This window comes from Molothrus ater, chromosome 17 (assembly GCF_012460135.2).
Source record: "Molothrus ater isolate BHLD 08-10-18 breed brown headed cowbird chromosome 17, BPBGC_Mater_1.1, whole genome shotgun sequence".
NCBI classification, from domain to species: Eukaryota; Metazoa; Chordata; class Aves; order Passeriformes; family Icteridae; genus Molothrus; species Molothrus ater.
In genome coordinates this window covers 15,230,066-15,247,983 of record NC_050494.2, presented here as the reverse complement: position 1 = coordinate 15,247,983, position 17,918 = coordinate 15,230,066, and the positions used below count along the sequence as shown (strand labels likewise).

The following is a 17,918-nucleotide window of genomic DNA, read 5'->3' as shown; positions in this document are numbered from 1 at the left end:
TATTAGCATCTCGCAAGGCATTGCACTTAACCTCATAGTAGCTGCATTCAGCTGCTGCTGTGCCTATTTGCATAGATTAAGAAAGTAATCTACCTGTGTCAGTTCAAGAAATCACTGTTTGACCTTGTCCACCAGCTGGAAGTTGGTTTTCTTTGGCTGCTCTGGAGTGGCTGACTATACCTGAAGCAGGTTTTAAGAGGCTTCACGTGATTATCTTACTGCCTAGAACTGTTTTGTCAATTGAGTCGCAGAAGTATGATTTGCAAAAGTATGATTTACTTAAGTTTGTCTGGCAATGTTTTCAGCTGGCATAGCTGTTTTGTAAGAGTCTTCATCCCTTTTCTGGACCTGTATAGAGGTCTGAGACCAGAGTATCTTTCACCCTTACAAAGTGCACTGAAGGCCTTTAATGTTCTGGGTAAGATAATTTACTGATTTTGAAACTGCATGTTGCTGGAAAATTAGTAATAGCTGCCAACTGACTAATGTTTTTTTCCACCTTAGGTTGTCATGTGCATTATCTTAAACAATCTACCTTGGCTTCAGGGTTTGGAAAACTGAGTTGTATTTTCACCAGCATCATTACCATAAACCTTTTCTGTATGTCAATGGCATATTTACTCATTTTACCTCTTCACAGTATATTCAGATTCTTGTCAACCTTTCTGCACCGTGTTGGAGATCAGACTATGCCAAAATACATGCCTCCAAATGTTTCCCAATTTGACTGCCTCCTGTTTTGGAATGGTTAGTTCCAAATGTGTTTTACTCTGCAAATGTGTGCGATGACTTGCCATTCTACTTGGTATCAAATCAGAGCTGCTAAAATCTCTAAGGAAGCCTATGCATTTCTGCTGTATTGAATCATACTCTTAGGTTACGATGCTAAAGAATTTGCCTGAACTACATGCTTTACAAACTCCCTTCATGCTGTCTTGTATTATGGTGTCTGTTGCTGCACTGAACTGAACATCTTCACAGGAGCTTTAGTCCTCGTTCTTTGCGAGACCAATAAAGGGGTGATAAATCTGTTGTTCAAGTGTAGCTGGACATTTGATTTTTTTTCAAGTTCAAATGCAAAAACACAATTATAGATCTTGTCATTCAGATTTGCCGTCATCAACATTTTCACCAATCTCCCAGAGAAAAACCTGGTGGCAGCACAGGTTTTGTGGTACCCCTCCATGGACTGATTCATCCGGGTCTGTAGTTCCTGGGGTGAAAACTGCTTTGTTAGTGATGATACAGTGGAACAAGAAGCCTGTTTTGTGTTTGTGCTCTAGTTCTGTAATAACATGAGTGAATATGCATCTTTCTTTTTCAGTGCTAAACCCAGACAATCTATTACAAATCTCATGCCCAGAGCATTTTTTACTTTTTTTGTAAAGTTTTTTGTTTTCTTTTGCTTTTGTTTGTTCTCCTTTGCAAGATTTTGAAGACCTGAGGGGTTTTGTAGCCAAGAGCCATGACTTCTATGTCCATCCTTCGTGAAGTAGATGATGTCCTGTTTTGTAGTCAACATCTAGAAGCAGGCTACTATGACATGTACTGTGAGGATTGGGCAGCAGTACTTCTTGGGCTGCCCAGCCTTATGCCCACAGTACCGTGGATTTCTCGTTTGTCGTGAAGCAAAGTAAATTACTGCAGCTCTGGACTGCGCATTCAGAATCTTTTCTGACAGTTTTGTGTTGGTGCTCTCCCTCCCCTTTCTCAAGGTCGTTCCTGTTTGCTGGCACAAACAGGCGGCTCGTAGCTGTAACACCTCCGGGGCTGTGATGCTTTGATAATGCCTAGTGTCTAGCCCTTTGCTTACTGCCATGATTTTCAGCTAAAGCGGGAGAAAGGGACCCTACTTCCGCAAGTCTCAACTTCTGCCTCGCTGCTATACTGCTTCGGACGACTCCCCTTTCCTTTTATTTCCATGCTGAAAGCAATTCTCAGTCCGGAGGAGGCTGCTGGCGTTCTGCTGCTCGGCGTTCTGCTGCTCGTTCGAAGGGAGGCGAAAGGGAGGAGAGGCCCTTCTCCCTAACTGTCCGCTCCCTGACGGGGGCGGGCCGGGCCGCAAGGAGTTAAGGGCCGCTGCCGCCCGCGGTTCTGTCTGGAGCCGCCGCACGCTCATTGGTTGCAAAAAGGTGAAATTGAAACCACAGTAAACTTTTGACCCTGTAGCAGTTCTTGTGGAACGCCTTCCCCTTGCCAAGAGCTGAGGGCTTCTTCCCCCCCGCCCCGCTTCCCCCTTTTTCCTGTGTTTTTTTTTCTCTGTGATCATGCTGTGCTGCATGCAGTCTCCCTGAGGGGAGGGGGAGGACAAGAACAAGCGAGTGGTTTGCTTGTGTGCCGCTAACGGCAAGGCTGGAATTTGCCTTAAAGGCTACTACCAGCTAGCTTCTGAAAGTCCCATCGCTACACAAGTAGGAATCAGTTCGGGGTTTTGTAGGAATCAGTTTGGGGTCTTTTTCATTTTCCAACATGTTTCTGTATGGTTGAAGAAAAAACAACCCAACTACAAGCAACCTACAAACTGATGCTGGCCATCGGGGCTAATTAGAAAGTGGGAAAGGGAGGATGAGTCACCCGGTACGATGGTTTCAGCGAGCTTAATAAACACTATTGAATTTTTTAAAAGATTGAAGTGGTGTCTCCTTACTGAAATCCTACTTTGGAATATCTCAATGTTACAACTTAGTTCATATGTCTGTGAATTGAATACATATTTATTTAGCTCCTTTTCTATTCTGCATCTCCCTTAAACAAGAAAGCCTCCAACACCTCAGTCTGAGAGACAAGAAGTGTCAGCTGAACTTCACTGCCAAATTGTGAAGTGTCGGAGGCCTAGAGTAGCCAATGCTAGGAATTTTTATTTAGGGTGTGACTCCAGCAAATTCTGGACCTAATTAACGTGTGTGTCATTTTCATACTCTGCAGATTTTATCACAAACCTGAAATATCTGTGGCCGAGAAAATTCACCTTCCCCTTTGTAGCTTTGCCAAATCAGACAAGTTATAGCAGCATTACATTTTCGATGAAGTATGAACACGACATTTAGTGATTTCACATTTCTTTCCCCTTAAATGTATGTCTTGTCGCTGACAAAAGAATCGCTGATTTGATTACTGCATCAGTTTCCATTTCCTCCCTCACTAGCTCATAGGCGAAGGTATGGTCGCCTGTTCTTGCTGGAACATTAAATATACTGAATGTTAAGTGCCACTTAATCAAGGAGTCACTCAGCACCTTACCTAGAGATAACATTCAAAACTCTTTCTCAACAAAGAAACCTGATGCCTGACTGCTTCAGTCTGTTGTTTCCACATCTCTCTTGTCTTGTTCTTGCAAATAGTTTCATCGGATTTATATAGCGTGTTCATTTTCCTTATTAGAGATTAGGCTGGGGAGGTACCCACAACTGCTGTGATTTGGACTCTTTAAAAATTGAGTTCTGTAAGCAGTTTAGTGGTTAAGAAGTGTTTCCTTTACAGCAGTGTTAGTAGAGTAGGACAGAATGGTGGTGGTTCCGTGTGAGCTGTTCTTGTAGTGCTGCTTTGTTCTTAATGCAGCTTTTTCTGGGAATTGAGGGAGTCTCCAGAAGCATTGCCAGCAACCTCGAGGGAACGATGAATATTAAATGATTAATAGCAGATCGTCTGCACCCTCATGTGTGCAATTCTCCTTGCAATTGCAAAAGAAACATGCCCTGACATTGTCGTTTGTGGCCTCCCTGTTTATTCCAGCTAGTGCACCTAAGCAGCAGCTATTACACAGTTTCTTTTTCCCCACTGCCTGTAATTCGATGTTCTCTCCTTCCTGTGCCTGTGCACGTCCTGTCTGATTCTCATTGTCTGTTTCATGGCAGTTCTCCTGCCTTCACAGTGGAGCTGCAGTGGAGCTGCACATCGTGTTGCCTATCACAGTAAAATGGAATAAATGCTCTTCTAAAGGAGAGTGAATAACAACTGTCACAAATTAGGAATCAATTCTGATCTCTATTTCTGAAGCATAATTTAATGTGTTCTGACTTCTCTTGAACACTTGCGTGGTTGCATTGTGATAACATTATGTGTACAAGCCTTTCAGTGGTAAAAATCCGCGAACTCTAAAATTGTTGCTGCAGATGCCAGCAGAAGGGTGGGAAACTGGCAAAAAAAGTAACGCTGATACTGAAGCTACAGAAGCACAAATTTCTTTAGCCCTATAAATCCTATAACTTCAAAGGACCCCGCTGGGGAGAGTGTTTTTGAAGGTCATTATTGAGAGCTAACTGCTGATAATGAAAAATCACTAGTGTAACCATTTCATGTAATGAATATGGCTGAAAAGAAGGGTGTCACGGATGCTGTGAAGACATTTTGTAACCAAAAAGCATTAAATGAGCAGTCACAAACTGAAAATATGTGTTGGCGTTCTCTACTGCTTTATTCTATGTGTTTATTCAGAGAAGATCTTCATGTTGGTTTTATCTCCTCATATTCCAAAATAGGGTCTTGCCAGCTGCTTTGGAGCTGCTCTATTAGAATTTTCTCCCCCACCAAGGTTTCCACACGATGAATGAGAAATGTAAAGAGAAGTTCCTGGCATGGTGTTTTCATCTATTTTTTCCCTGTCTAGAGTAAGCAGCTTTCTATCTAGAAAGCAGTTTTCTTTCTGCTTTCTTCTAAACAAAAGAATGGAAAGGTGATTTAGAGGAGATACTAGAGCACAGCTTCTCAGTTTGGAAAACTATTATATGTTCCGAAACTCATCAGAACTACTATTGTGTGCTTCAGATGTCTGCTGGTTTATTAAAGCTTGGCAGTTTCCCCTAGATCAGATCCTCACTGTCATGCTGGCATAAATGATGCTGGAAAAGAGTAGACGTGTAGTAGTTGAACCTCAGATTTTTGTTTGGTTTTAAAACATTACCATTGTGTCTGTCTTTTCTGCTTTTATATCCATTTCAGTTGGTAGTGAAACTTACTACCTGCAGTGTGATGGTTAATTGTGGGATGCAATAAGTGGCTTTTTCTTGGCTTCTTCAATAGGTTTGTCTCAAAGCTGTCCTGTCCACATCCTTGTTGCAGCTTTTCAGTGATGAGTGCACACTTGGTCTTCTGCAGCAGTAATGGCTTGGGTTTCTGGATTTTAAATGCTTTTTTAAAGAGCATGTTTATAGCAACAACTTACTGAAAGACATTAAAAAAAAATCTATTCATTTTTGTACCTCCTCTGCCAATATAATAATTTTTCTGAGTTCTCCTGTGATATCATCAGGATGCAACATGAATACACAGAAAATTTTAAGCTGTAGACATATGATTTCCCATATACACAGTCTTGTTTTTCAGGAATCACGATCTGAGAAATTTTTTTTTTCTCCTTTAATGTACAAACCAGTTTGTAGAAGGAAAAGTTCTGATAGAAAAGTGGTGTGATCTTGGTGAAGCAGACCTCCTGCTGCAAGTTGTGTTCCACCTTCACTTCATTGAAAAATGTGATAAAAATGAGGGTTGGCTGCTATAGCTGAAAGGACTTTATGCATTTATAACTCTGTAGGTTGCATTATCTATGTAAATGTGTGTGGGCTAGGGTGCGTTGATGTGTCCTGATAATCAGGTTGTTCCTAGCTTCTGTTACAGGCTCAGTTTTTTTGATCTCTCAGGCCATAGGGACAGTAAACAGTAGCTTTGCCTACTGATTTCTGCTGAAGTACCAGACCAGGATATTTACTCTGCTGTCTTTTTAGAAGAGTGTGCTTTGTTTCCAGCACAGTTTTAAACTGATTCCTCTAAACTTTCCTTTTGATGTTTCTTGAGTGTGTGTGTGTGTATATACATATATATACACATATATATATATAGTGCTTGTGATAATCAATACAATGTATCAGGTAATTTATCAAAGCAGTAAATGAACTATAAATAGCAGAGAGACAGTATTACTGAACTGATACAAGAAAAGAAAAAAGAATTGGATGAAGTGGTCCATAACTGTTGCATCCGTTCGTTTGTGGTATGTAGTTGTGCTTACAATAGTCTGCTGAAGGCTTAGACGAGAGAAGGACTCCTCAACTTTACAGTTTGTGGTATCAAAAATTCCTCATGCTATGTCATGGCACAATGCCCATTTTTCGCTCTCTCCAATCAGATGGCAGCTGGAAAGGCATGGTTTTCTTCAAGATAAGTAAATGAAAAGCACGGGCCAATGGTACTTGCAGTACTAATGCTCTCGCCCTTAAAGTAGGCAGTTTTTGTTCTCAAGGTACAAATAGGGAATGTCCAGAGAAATTACAGTTCTGACAAATATAAATCAATTCAGAGCAAAAATTATATGCTAGCAAAACCAGTATGTCTTCAATCTTGTTGGCTCCATATGCTATAGCAGTCTTTTGTTGATGATGCTGTGAAAAAACAGGGCAAGTATTTTTCATTATGGATAATACTACTGAAATATATTTTCATTTCTAGCACTATGCCAGACAACTGAAGACATTCTTTAATAAACCTCAGAGCTGTGACGTGATAGAGAATTGGAAAATAAGTGATGTTTATCTAATTTTTTTTTCTAGTGCTAAGTTTTCTCTGTCCTGAAAAAATACAGAATTGAAAGTGGATATAACAACAACATTTTTTTCTTTCAGGTTGCATTTGACTTGCTTTGAAGTTGACTATGTCCATTCTGGTAGAAAGTGTATATTAGAGGATTCTATGTAACTTGATGAAAGATTTTTAGGAATGCTTCCATTAATTTCAGTGTCATGATATTTGTGTAAAAATATCCTACTTTGGAAGTTAAAATTTGAAAACAGTAAACTTTTGACCTTGGGTAAATGTTGCCTTGTATAATGCATTCTATTCAGCCAGTAAAGTAAAAATTGCATTTTACTGGGCTCTAGCTCGTGGAAAACATACTGCATATTGGTTGGCAGTGCCTGACAGCTGATATTTATCAAGGCTAACATGAACTTTACTCATTCTTACATTTTCAAGCAGCTATTAAAACTCTGCATGTATACAAACGTTCACATGAACTTTACTCAATCTTGCATTTTTAAGCAGCTTTCAGAGCTTAACATGTGTACACATGTTCAGCCTGTCTTGTTGCTTTTACCATTTTGTTCTAGAGATGTTAGGGTTAGGGTTAGCACAGTGGTGTGTCAATACTCTTCCTATGACGAGAATACACCCATAATGATTTTCATTTCTCAAATTTAGTCACAATATATAAGCATTTTGTAAACTAGCACTATAATGTAAAAATGTAAGAGTAATGTTTAAAGATCAAAAATACTTTTTAACTCTTAAATGTTTTAGTGGGCTTCAGACTTTCAGTATATGGGAATACTAATATAATATGGGATTATATTAAATATGCAATATACTCTTGGAAGCATACATTTCCTAGAAATCATAAAATTAAATATAGTTAAAATGCAGTTCCTTAGTCGAATAAATGCTAAAGCTTTTCTTTAGGTAAATGAAAATGCATGTCAGAGAGAAGATACATTTTCCTTCCAGGGATGACCTATTTTTCTGGGAGCCATTTTGGTATTGTGGTTAAACAGTTCATGTTCATTGGCCGAATAATAAAAAAACTTGTCCTCCTTGCTTTAGATGTCATAAAGAATTATGAGATTGTTTTGGAATGTTAAAAGCACTGAATGTAATTATTCTTGTCTAATAGTTCTCTTGAAGAGAAAAATGTCTGGAAGAAATTATTATTTTCATGTTTTTCAGATTTTCTGTCAGTCCACATAGCTTGCTGATCTTTTAGACTTACAGTTTCCTGTTACTTCAGTAACTCAGTGTTGAGGTGAACAGATCACAAATGTTGGCTGCCAAGTAACTCAAGACTGAAGGGACCTTAAAACTGGAATGGATGAATATGATTATGATCATCATAATTTTAACTACTGATCAATGGTGAAAGATACATTTTTTTCTCCTTACTAATATGTTTAATAAAAATGTCATACTTATATTTACTAGTATTCATACTAAACCTTTCAACCTGGAAGACACTTCAAATGACATAAGAAATCATTTTCATTCTTCTTTATTTATATTAGGAAATAATTTTCTTTCTTCTTTAACTAATATCCAAATTGCCAAAGTCAAAAGATAAATTAGTGTCTGAAGCCAGTCTGGAATTCAGAGTTTGCTGGACCACTTTGTTAAAAATTCAAGGTTAAAGATGGGATTTCTTTGCTCCCATTAGGAACCAGCAGGGTTTTAAACCTTAGTTAATCTCGAACGCTCCTAAGAGGCAGAATGGATTCAGTGCATTTTCTGTGTTGTTTTGGATTAACAAAGGTGAAGGCCAACATGAAGAAATTTTCACAGCTACAGCTTTATTCTCACTGAGTATCCAGTTTATGCCTTTGTCCACTGTCTCCCTTGCTGGCTTCCCTGTTAATGATATGCTACTTAAGCATCTTTTTATAATCACCTGTAGTTAAGTGCAAGGTGCAGTCTTCTCTTTTTTTAGTCCTGTACTTCCTGTTTCAATTCATTTTCAGTTCTTCCCATGTAAACAAGCTTTCCACTTCTTAAATGCTAACCTTTTCCCCGTGGCATCCCCTTTAACTTTCTCATAGAGCCGTAGAGCCATGTAGGTATTTTTTGATGTTTTTGTTCTCTGTTCCAAAGGCTATGTAGGTGTAAGAGCTATTATCCAGGATTCACTTGAGAGGCAGCATAATTTCTCCCTCTCTCTCTCTCTCTCTCTCTGTTGTTATTGCAATACAGTCATAAGAGGACCTGTGTAATCACTTTTCTGTCTTGAGGGGATGTGTGGTGATGTCCTCACATATATCTAGAGATGTGTAGATTAATATTCCATACTACTTCTAAGCTGCATGTTGTTTTGTTAAACACAACTAACCTCAAATGACAATTATACCATCTTTCACAATTCCTTTGATTTGTGTGCACAAGCAGTAACTGATTAATTTGCTGCCTTCCTTTTCTTTTCCTGTTAAAACTGTTTGATGAGATACCTGGCTTTAATAGCTTGAACTGGAGCTACAAATGATGTGATGTGAAGAAATAAAGAAATGAAGAAATGTGATGTGAAGAAATGAACAAATGAAGAAATGAATACCACATTGTAATGTGCTAGAAGTGTTAGAATATATGTCTCGTGCAGTGTATGTCTGTTTAATGAGGGAAAGTCTATTCATGTTTTCTTTTCCTGTTTCTGTGTCTGAGTTTGTTTCATGACTCCTGCCTGATTCATCTAAAAATTGAAATCAGCGGAGAGATCCAACAAGAAAGAGACTAATTTAGTAATACCACATGAGGTTTCCTGACTGCATTTTACAAAATTATTCACATCTTCGTGTTACAAACAAAAAAGACTTGCAAGCCTTCACCCCCCACACTCTCCAGTATAGCTGTAAAAGGCCTCTATTGTCTCTGTTCATATTGAGATGTCACAGATGTGTACACTTTTCTGGATTCTTTTCTCGCATGAAACTCTAATGACCATTCCTCCTTTGATTCCTTTCTCAGGCAAATTGGCATAGGCTATACAAAATGAAATTTAGGTCACAAATTATTTTTAAATTATTCTACTTGAATGAATGGAAGTTTTAGCTGCTGGTATTTGTATATACTGGAAATCTATGGCAAAATATGGCAGAAGACGGTTGACATAAAAATATCACCAAAGGAGTGTGCGGTTTTAGTGTGAAATGTAAGTGTGCAGTTGAGTTTTAAAGATGAATTTATGCTGTCCTGGAGATTAAAGGCAGGTGTGTTCACCTGCACTGTTAAAACAATTAGGAGTATTAGGAATAACTAATTTTAAATAAATACTTTTAATTTTATGTATTTTAATTTCAATATTACAGGGGACCTGCTTTTCTGTCATGTGTTTTGTTTGCTGTTAACATGGTCCTTTTTCTGTTGCTCTAACTCGCAAACCGGGATGCGTAGGAAACAAATTAACAAGTAATGACATTCCAAAAATAGATCCACATGCATTATTTATCAGAGGAACAGGAAATGAACTCCAAGCATCTTCCACCTCTGACCGTCTCTTAACTAGAAGTGTCCTGCCGTATTAATACATGCAAAGTGAAAAAGGTTCAAGTTAATTGTCATGTCTGAGAAATAGCCCAAGAGTGCATGGTGTTTACTAAACATAAGCACTGCAGGGGAATTGGTAAATGAAACCTGGCAAGGTCTGAAAAATCAGTCTCCCTAAGATAGAATGTATAATATAAAATGAATGTGCATGAAATTAAGAATATTTAACATGTTGCAACAAGGTGCGTTTCACTAGCATTAGAGATGGCACTTTTTTTTAACTGAAAGTCCTGATTCAGTGAAGTCTCTGAATCATTTACTACCTAGTAAATCCCATTTTGGAATGTGAGAGTGAAAAAGAGTGGAGAGTGATCAAATGTGTTTTGGAATAGTATTTTATTAGTTACTCTACTGGTGGGGGAAGTGCTGGATAAGCACTCCACTGGATAAGTGATGTATCAGTACAACAAATATAATTTCCTGTTTGCTTCATAATATAGGTATAGGTGCTTTTCATCTTAAAAGGTAATGAAAGACTTCTTAGTATAAACTAGTTACATGAAAACCTTTTTATTTACTCAGTGTAAATGAGTGTTTTTTTCATTGCACTTTCAGATTCACAAAGCTGTAGTAAAGGTTCAGTGGCATTTTTATCTGCTGCATTTGCTCCTTCCTCAGAGGTTTAAAAGTATGTTGGTCTTATGCACTCTAATTTAAAGTGTATTGTATTTGGGTTCTTTTTTTAAAAAGGCACAGTAATTATCTCTGAAACATTTAAGGAAGGTTAAGCAAGTGCTACCCTTTTTATGTCTTATTTTAAAAAGTAACTATTGTGTTCACCATATCTGGCACATTATATATAGGTATATTTTTAACCTGCACACATTGTAGTGTGTTCTGTCTTTAGGTGTCTGTCATATTGTTGTTGTCTGTGCCACAGGTAACAATAAGACTTGTCACTTAGCCATCTCATCTGGACTGTAATGTAATGATCTTTTTTTATGTCTTTTACAAATTTGATCAAAAAACCTCCCGTATGTAAACTTTGATTTGGTAGCCAGGATGTGTTGGATGCTAAGGTTCTACATGGTGTGAATTGGTTATCTTTGTAGCTCATCCTGAGAGTGGGTAAATTAGTCAAAGGTCAGTATGTTGAGCCCATTGAGATCAAAACATGCTGAATGATATTTTTGTTTGAGCACGCTCGGGTTTTGGTTGAGCAGGCTTTAGACAGGAAATTGTATGCTCACATGTTGAAAGTTGTACTGATGTGAGATCCGATGGGGAAGCTGAGTGCACAGCCCCAAATGCCAAGCACTTAGCGCATGGCTGTGCTTTGATATAAGCACCCTAATAACATAAACTAATTCATGTGAAGTGGAACAGACCACAGTGTTAAAATAAAATATTTTTAAAATTTAAGATGTTAAGCTGTTGGCTAATGCCTCTGTATTTAGAAGAGGAGCATGTGGGTTTAGCATAGGGACAAGAGTTGAATGGTCTACTGTTCAATGTATAGCAGAGATGACAGTTACATGAAGTTACATATCATATGTTATTTTTGTTTTCCAGGATGTGACTTAAAATGAATTCTGATTCTGAACGTCCTCTGAAAAATACGCAGTGCTTGAATGTTTGCTAAGGACTAGTAAGTGACTGATCTCATATTTGGACTATATATACCTGAACATTTTTAAAACTACAGTTTAGTATATGAGAAGCATGTACTTAAAAAAAAGAAGCATGTACTTAAAAAAAAGAAAAGGAGGGAAGAAAGAAGAAAATAACCCAACCCAAACCAAAAACCTTACTGCACCACTGCCAGAAAGTGAAATTGCTGCTTATATTCTTGTGGATTCCTGTCTATGTAAGTGGAAACATCAGTTGTTTCTGTGGTCAGTCTTAGAGCAAAAGAATCTCTGCATAATATCAAGAATATTTTGAATCAGAAGTTTCAATACTTTTGATACTTTTTAATGTGTATTTGAGGGAGATAAAATGTTGAAATAACAAATTTGAACTAAGTATACACAGTTGCAGAATGGAATATCCTCTAGTTTTATCAAAATTTCAATATTGCAATCTGCATCTTGCAAAAATGTGTGACTTATATCTTGTTTTTTAGGAGGGAGGATTCTATTTAATATTTTACCATTGTATAAAATTCCAGGGCATGCTCATGATTCATGGAAATGAACTTGTTTGGTTTAATTCTTTGTAACTGGCTTATTTTGAGTAATGCTAAATTCTGCTTAGTCAATTTCTCAAACAAGAAATCAGCTCAGACAGAAGAGCTTCCAAGGATGCAAAATACCAGAAGTATACATACCTACTGTAGGAAAAACTTGGTGGTTTCGTAGGATCAATGAAATATTTAAAATGTTTTCATGCAAAAAAAAACGTTATTTAAGAAAATATTTAGGATATGTTTTAAATTAGTATTGTATAGTTGTGCATTTTGGAGGGTAGTCAACTGTTTCAGTGAAACAGATAGAAAAACTAAATCTGAAGCATGTAATTGTTGGTATTTTTGGGCCCCTGCTAGGACAAAACCTTCTCACTTGCCATGTCCTGTTTGCTGGATAGATCTTTCATCTACCAGCTCCTGAGAGCGGTGGCACAAGGGAATCATGCTTGAGCTGGACGAGGAAATGAGCGCATTGAAAGACAAGGTAGCAGAAAGCAATCTAAGGGATATTAAGTTAGTAGCTTTCTAAATTCTGTGGGGGTGAGTTGAGTACGATGAGGGAAGAAATAGTTGCATCAAACTGAAAACTTTCTGCTTACTGTGCTTAGTAATTTCAGTGTCATTTTGGCTTGAACGCGCTGTAGGAAATGGCCGAAGGAACTTTCCCCATTGCAAACATACTGTATTGTTGGCATGTGCATCGTTTTCTTGTTATTCCAGGGTGGAATTTTAGAAGACAATGGATTTTACCCTGTCAAAATACTGAAGCTGTGGCAGGTTGGACACTGCTACTCATAAACACTCATGTTTTCTTTAAAATCTATGGTTTTGTTTGGAAGGCTGTACCATACGCTTTTGCAATAGATGGATTAGTAATTACTGGAACTATTTTATCTGCCATGTGCAAAACCCAGTACCTTTTTAACAACTCATTTATGCTTTTCACTGAGAAGTTAATAGACATATGAAAAGTGTATGGTACATAGCATAGGGTGTAGGCATGAACACCTTAATAATAAGGACTGGTGGTTTTTTTTCACCAGAGTTACTGATGAGCAAGAATATCTTTGTTATTTTCTGTTTTCTTGAATTCAGAAGAATGTAGGAAAATTTAAGATGTTGCAAATAATCATGAAAGTTTGGAACTTTTGCTCCAAATATTGCTGCCTTCGGTTCCACTCCACTGGTGGGATTAGGAGCATTATGATGGAGTGGTTCATTATTGCTACAATCAATGGAATTAAACAGTGCCTTGCTTTGAAGACTTTGTTTTGGGTAATTTATACTGATCTAAAATTTAATAGAATTTCTTGCGTTTGCCCAGTTTTATGTAGTAACTGAGCTATTCAGTCAAATTAAGCGAGCTTTTAGATTTATTTTAATTTTATTAATCATGCAAGTAACAGAATTTCACTCTAATTCTTTTCTTTAAAAAATACTTCATTTAGGTAGATAATATTGTGTGGTATCACTAGCAGAGAAGTCTTTTTAGCCAGCATTAGTGGTTCATAAGCCAGAAATAGTGTTGTCGCCTCTTATCTCAAAAAGTAAGTTTACAAAGATGCCTGTGTTTTTGGTTGGTTGGTTGGTTGGTTGGTTGGTGGTTTTTTTTTGCTTTTAGTAGTAAAAATGCATAAAGGTTTCAACTTTTGAAACCTGTGTTTCAGAGCTGTGTTTTGAAATAATTAACTTCAGGAAAACTCCCCAAACCCCCAAAATAGCCTTCCTTTTGGAAAAACTTTTTAGCCCATTAGAAATTACAGGTTCAGCTTCAATGAAGAAATAGAACACCTGGTACTTTCAAAACTGGTGATTTCTTTCATTAACTCACTGAGGAGTTAATAATGAAAGAAATTGCTTCTTTTGCAAATACTTCCTGTAGCTGGGAAATTAGTTTTACTGTTAAGAATTTGTACTGTAAATCCATCTGTATTGGGAAGCAGCTTCTGTAATTTCCTTAGCTAAACAGTTACAGAGTTGTTCTAGGCATGACCTGCCTGCTCAGCTTGTAATGATATTCTTAGCGAAAGGAAAATGCATGTGCAGCAACTCTGCAGCTTCAGGCCTGAGCAAACTACCACCAGTTACTTGGGTGTAAGAGTAGGAAAACAGTCTATGCAAATTACTGATTTTTTTCTTCCTTGTCCAAGTTCCTATATTTATCATGTTTCTTAGACAAATTGTAGTAATTTTTGGTTTTCTATTTAATTACGTTGTGAGTTATCTCTCACTACAAGTAGATATTAAACCAGAAATGACATTTCTATTTTAAATCATTTAAAACAACCATGTAACCTTCAAAATTATGTTATAGTGAAATGTCTATCCTAGTTCAAATTTTCAACTGCTTAATGTGTTTCAAATGCTTCCTTCTCTTAAACAGAATTTACTCTTGGATTCAGACATACTAGCTTTGTCCACATCCTTCCTGAGTTAGCCTTAAGACTTACGTTTTAAGCTCTTCCTTTCTTTTTCCACATTAGCCCTTAAACCGCCAGCTCTTACTGTACTCAGCCTGTAAATGTAGTTGGGGAGGGAGGGAAGCAGCAATCCTGGAAGTGTGTGCAGGTGTCACCTACAGCATGCCTGAAGATGCAGCTTCAGCTGTGAGGTCTGTGAACATAAGACCTTGAGTCATATGTAGTGCTGAGTACCAGCTTCAGATAATCAACTGCTTTTTGCATGATCATAACTGTTTTTATAATCTCTTTTTTTCAGCTGCTTACTTGTTCAAATGAGTAGTTTTTCATTCAGCTGAATGACGCTAATTGAAGGAAAGACGATCCCTGCAGTCCAGTTCTGTACTGGCATCTAGTGGCCTAACAGTGTATTTTTCTTGAACTTTATGTAAAGTAGGCCACCACGGATGTGTTTGGGATTTTTTTGCCCTGGAGGAATATATAAATGGAGAAAGGTCTTCAGACTTGCTCTTCCATCTCTCTGTTGGGTTTGTCTTATTCATCCTGTTTCTCTAGCAAGGATTTATGTGTAAGACCAAGTTCTTATCTGTACAGTTCATGCCCATAGTACAGAGTTAGGCATCTTTTGTAATTGTTTATTTCAAATGGAAGATTATGTTTGATTATTGGGTTTAATTCTGTTGTCATTTTAAAAACATGTTATCCTTCCTTTTGTAATATATATCGATTGGCATGAAGATTGGTTATGATAGAATTTTATGTTAAGCATTGTAACATTTTATTAGCTGCAAAGAGAATTTTTACTTTAAAAAGATGCCATTTTATTTCTGGGCCTTTTTACATGTGCTAGAGCAATCCAGTCCTTTGTCCTGTCTAGCTTTCAAAATTTTGTACTGCTGTAGGAAGAATGTTCTTTTAAATTCTCGATGTGTAGAATTAAAAACCTCCATGCTGCTTCATGCAAATCTGTTCTTGTGTGTCTTTGTCCTTTCAGTTTAGACTTTAGGAAAAACTACAGCAGATATCCCCCACCACTGACAAGAAGCCAATAAGCAAAAATTCAGTCAGTCAAGTAATTCAAAAAGTATTACCGTGCACTCACACACTTCTCAAAAGTAATACACATGCTTCTTTTCTTTTTTTTTTTTCCTTAGATAGCTTGTCCTGGCAGCAGTTAGCTGATTTGGTACCCTTTGAGGGGTTGGTTGTCTTTGCTGCTAGTATACACTGCTGACTTGTGTTTAACTAACTTCTTGTTCAACAGGGTGCTCATATTCTGTTCTGCAGAGCTTCTTGAACCAGTTGGCCACCAGCCTCTTATACCTTAATATAAACTTCATTTAGTTCTATCAGTTCCTTGTCCTTGTGATATGTTATCACTGACTCCTAGGAATTTGGTCATCCTAGTCCAGTTTCTTTTAACAATTGTCATAATGGTAGTTTTTGCTTGTGGAGACAAAGAACTTTTTCAGTGAAAGATTTCTTAATGCTTGGGTTATGTTATGCAAAAAGGTTCTCTCTAACTGACAAGTCTAACTCTATTAACTAAATATTTAGCACCATTTATTGCCACTGCTGTACAGGGTAAAGAACTGCAGTCTGAACTAGAATGCAGTAAATGAAATTTACACTTAATTTGGAAATTTCTGTAAGAAGGATAAAATAGTACTTAATTTCTAACTGCCTAGATCTGTTTTGTTTCATTGTGGTTAGAAGACCAAAACCAATTTTGAACATCTTTTTATAGTTCTAGTTGTGTTCTAAAATACTCTAGATACATAGCATCGATCCATTAAATTTTTTTCCTCCCTCAGTGTTGTTGATCCTAGCATAACAGGACCTCACATGGCTTTCTTCTCTCATCTGTGTCTGTGCTCCTTTTTTCTCTTGGGAGTGAGGGGAGATGAGTGTCATATATATCTAATCTGGCAGGTTTGTTTTAATGTAACTAGACTTTGACAAAATTGCCTGGTTTTTATTGGGTTATGGCCCAGTCTTTGCTCCAGAAGCAATAGAAATGAAAGATGGTGGAAGTCTTTGCTTGCCTTGGCCTCAAAGTTTTAGAACACTGTATGGATTTTAGAAGATTTAGGAAGAGATGTGAAAACTATGGTAACCTATCAAGTCGTAATAGTAATCTATTGGCTTTATGCAGAGATGAGTATGAAACTCCTGTAAGCCCCCTGATACACTCCTAAGGATGAAAATTACTTGTTTCTGCAACTGTGTTTTGGTATGACATTAATTTATTGCTTTCTTTTCAGGTTATCTGAATACATGTTTAAATACTGATAATTTCTTTTTTTTAGACGAATTGGAGCTATACAGTGGTCCCAGTTTAATAGTGCAAATATTAAATATCTCTGAAAAAAATTAAATGCATTTTTAACCTTTACTTTTGCTTAGAGTGATAGAAAGCTTTAATAACCTGGGTTTTGGCTAAATAAAGGGTAGATTTTAAAGAAATGTAAACAAACATTATTTTTCAGTAGCACAATATTTATGGATTTGCATTAAGAAAACTCACTTGTAAATCTGATAAAAATAAATTACTTATCTGGATAAGTTCTCTTCATTTTGAATTGGTATTTTGAGCATTTTATTCAAAATTATTATGTCATTGCTTTTAGCTGCTGATGCAAGGTCAAGATGAGTGGATTAGGAGAAAACTCCTTAGATAGCTTGACTAATGAGTCAAGGAAGCGCAAGACATTGCCCTGTGATACACAAGGTTCAAGGTACGTTTATATTGAACTTAACTGGTTTTTAATGAGTTTTTAAACATACTTTTCAAATTTGCATTGCAATTTAGAGTAAGTTCTAACTAAGGAATTTCTTTAGTTGAAAAAGTCTCCAGGTCAGCTTCTGTTGTGAAGATAGGTAATTTTACTATTAGGTGTAGTTGATGAATTGTGCTTTATAATTAGACTCCCTTGGAAATTTTATTACCGTGGATGTATCATAGAATGCATTGAGTTGGAATGGACCTTAAAGATCACCTAGTTCCAGTTCTTCTGTCATGGGCAGGGATACCTTCCATTAGATAACGAATTGCTTTTGGAGTTGCGATTGCAAGGCAAAAGAAGAAAAACCTCTTGCTTCACAGGAATTTTAAAGGCATCATCTTATATCTGGTAATTGATTTGACAAGCCTCATTTCAGGTGGTTACATTTATCAAAGAATACTGCAGGAGGCTGAGCTTTTTGCTGGTTTGTTTGTACTTCCGTTTCTTTTAAGTTCATCTTAAATTTTGGCAATCTATGCTATCTTCCTGCCCCTCACCCAGCTCTCTCAGATACTGTTG

General features: G+C 37.1%; 1 protein-coding gene across 10 annotated transcripts in view; it reads left to right on the top strand.

Annotated features, from left to right (window-relative positions):
• The window catches only part of NCOA3 (nuclear receptor coactivator 3), a 58,154-nt gene that overhangs the window by 14,120 nt on the left and 26,116 nt on the right, over window positions 1–17,918 (top strand). For 7 of the 10 annotated variants that reach the window (XM_036395787.2, XM_036395785.2, XM_036395784.2 and 4 more), the window contains exons 3-4: window positions 11,578–11,653; window positions 17,244–17,351. In XM_036395787.2, coding sequence (XP_036251680.1) covers window positions 17,263–17,351 — 89 coding nt within the window. In that variant the 5' untranslated portion in view covers window positions 11,578–11,653; window positions 17,244–17,262. Of the gene's footprint in view, window positions 1–8,182; window positions 9,083–11,577; window positions 11,873–17,243; window positions 17,352–17,918 lie in introns of those variants that run through there. The other 3 variants (XM_036395783.2, XM_036395780.2, XM_054516695.1) reach the window with 3 other exon arrangements.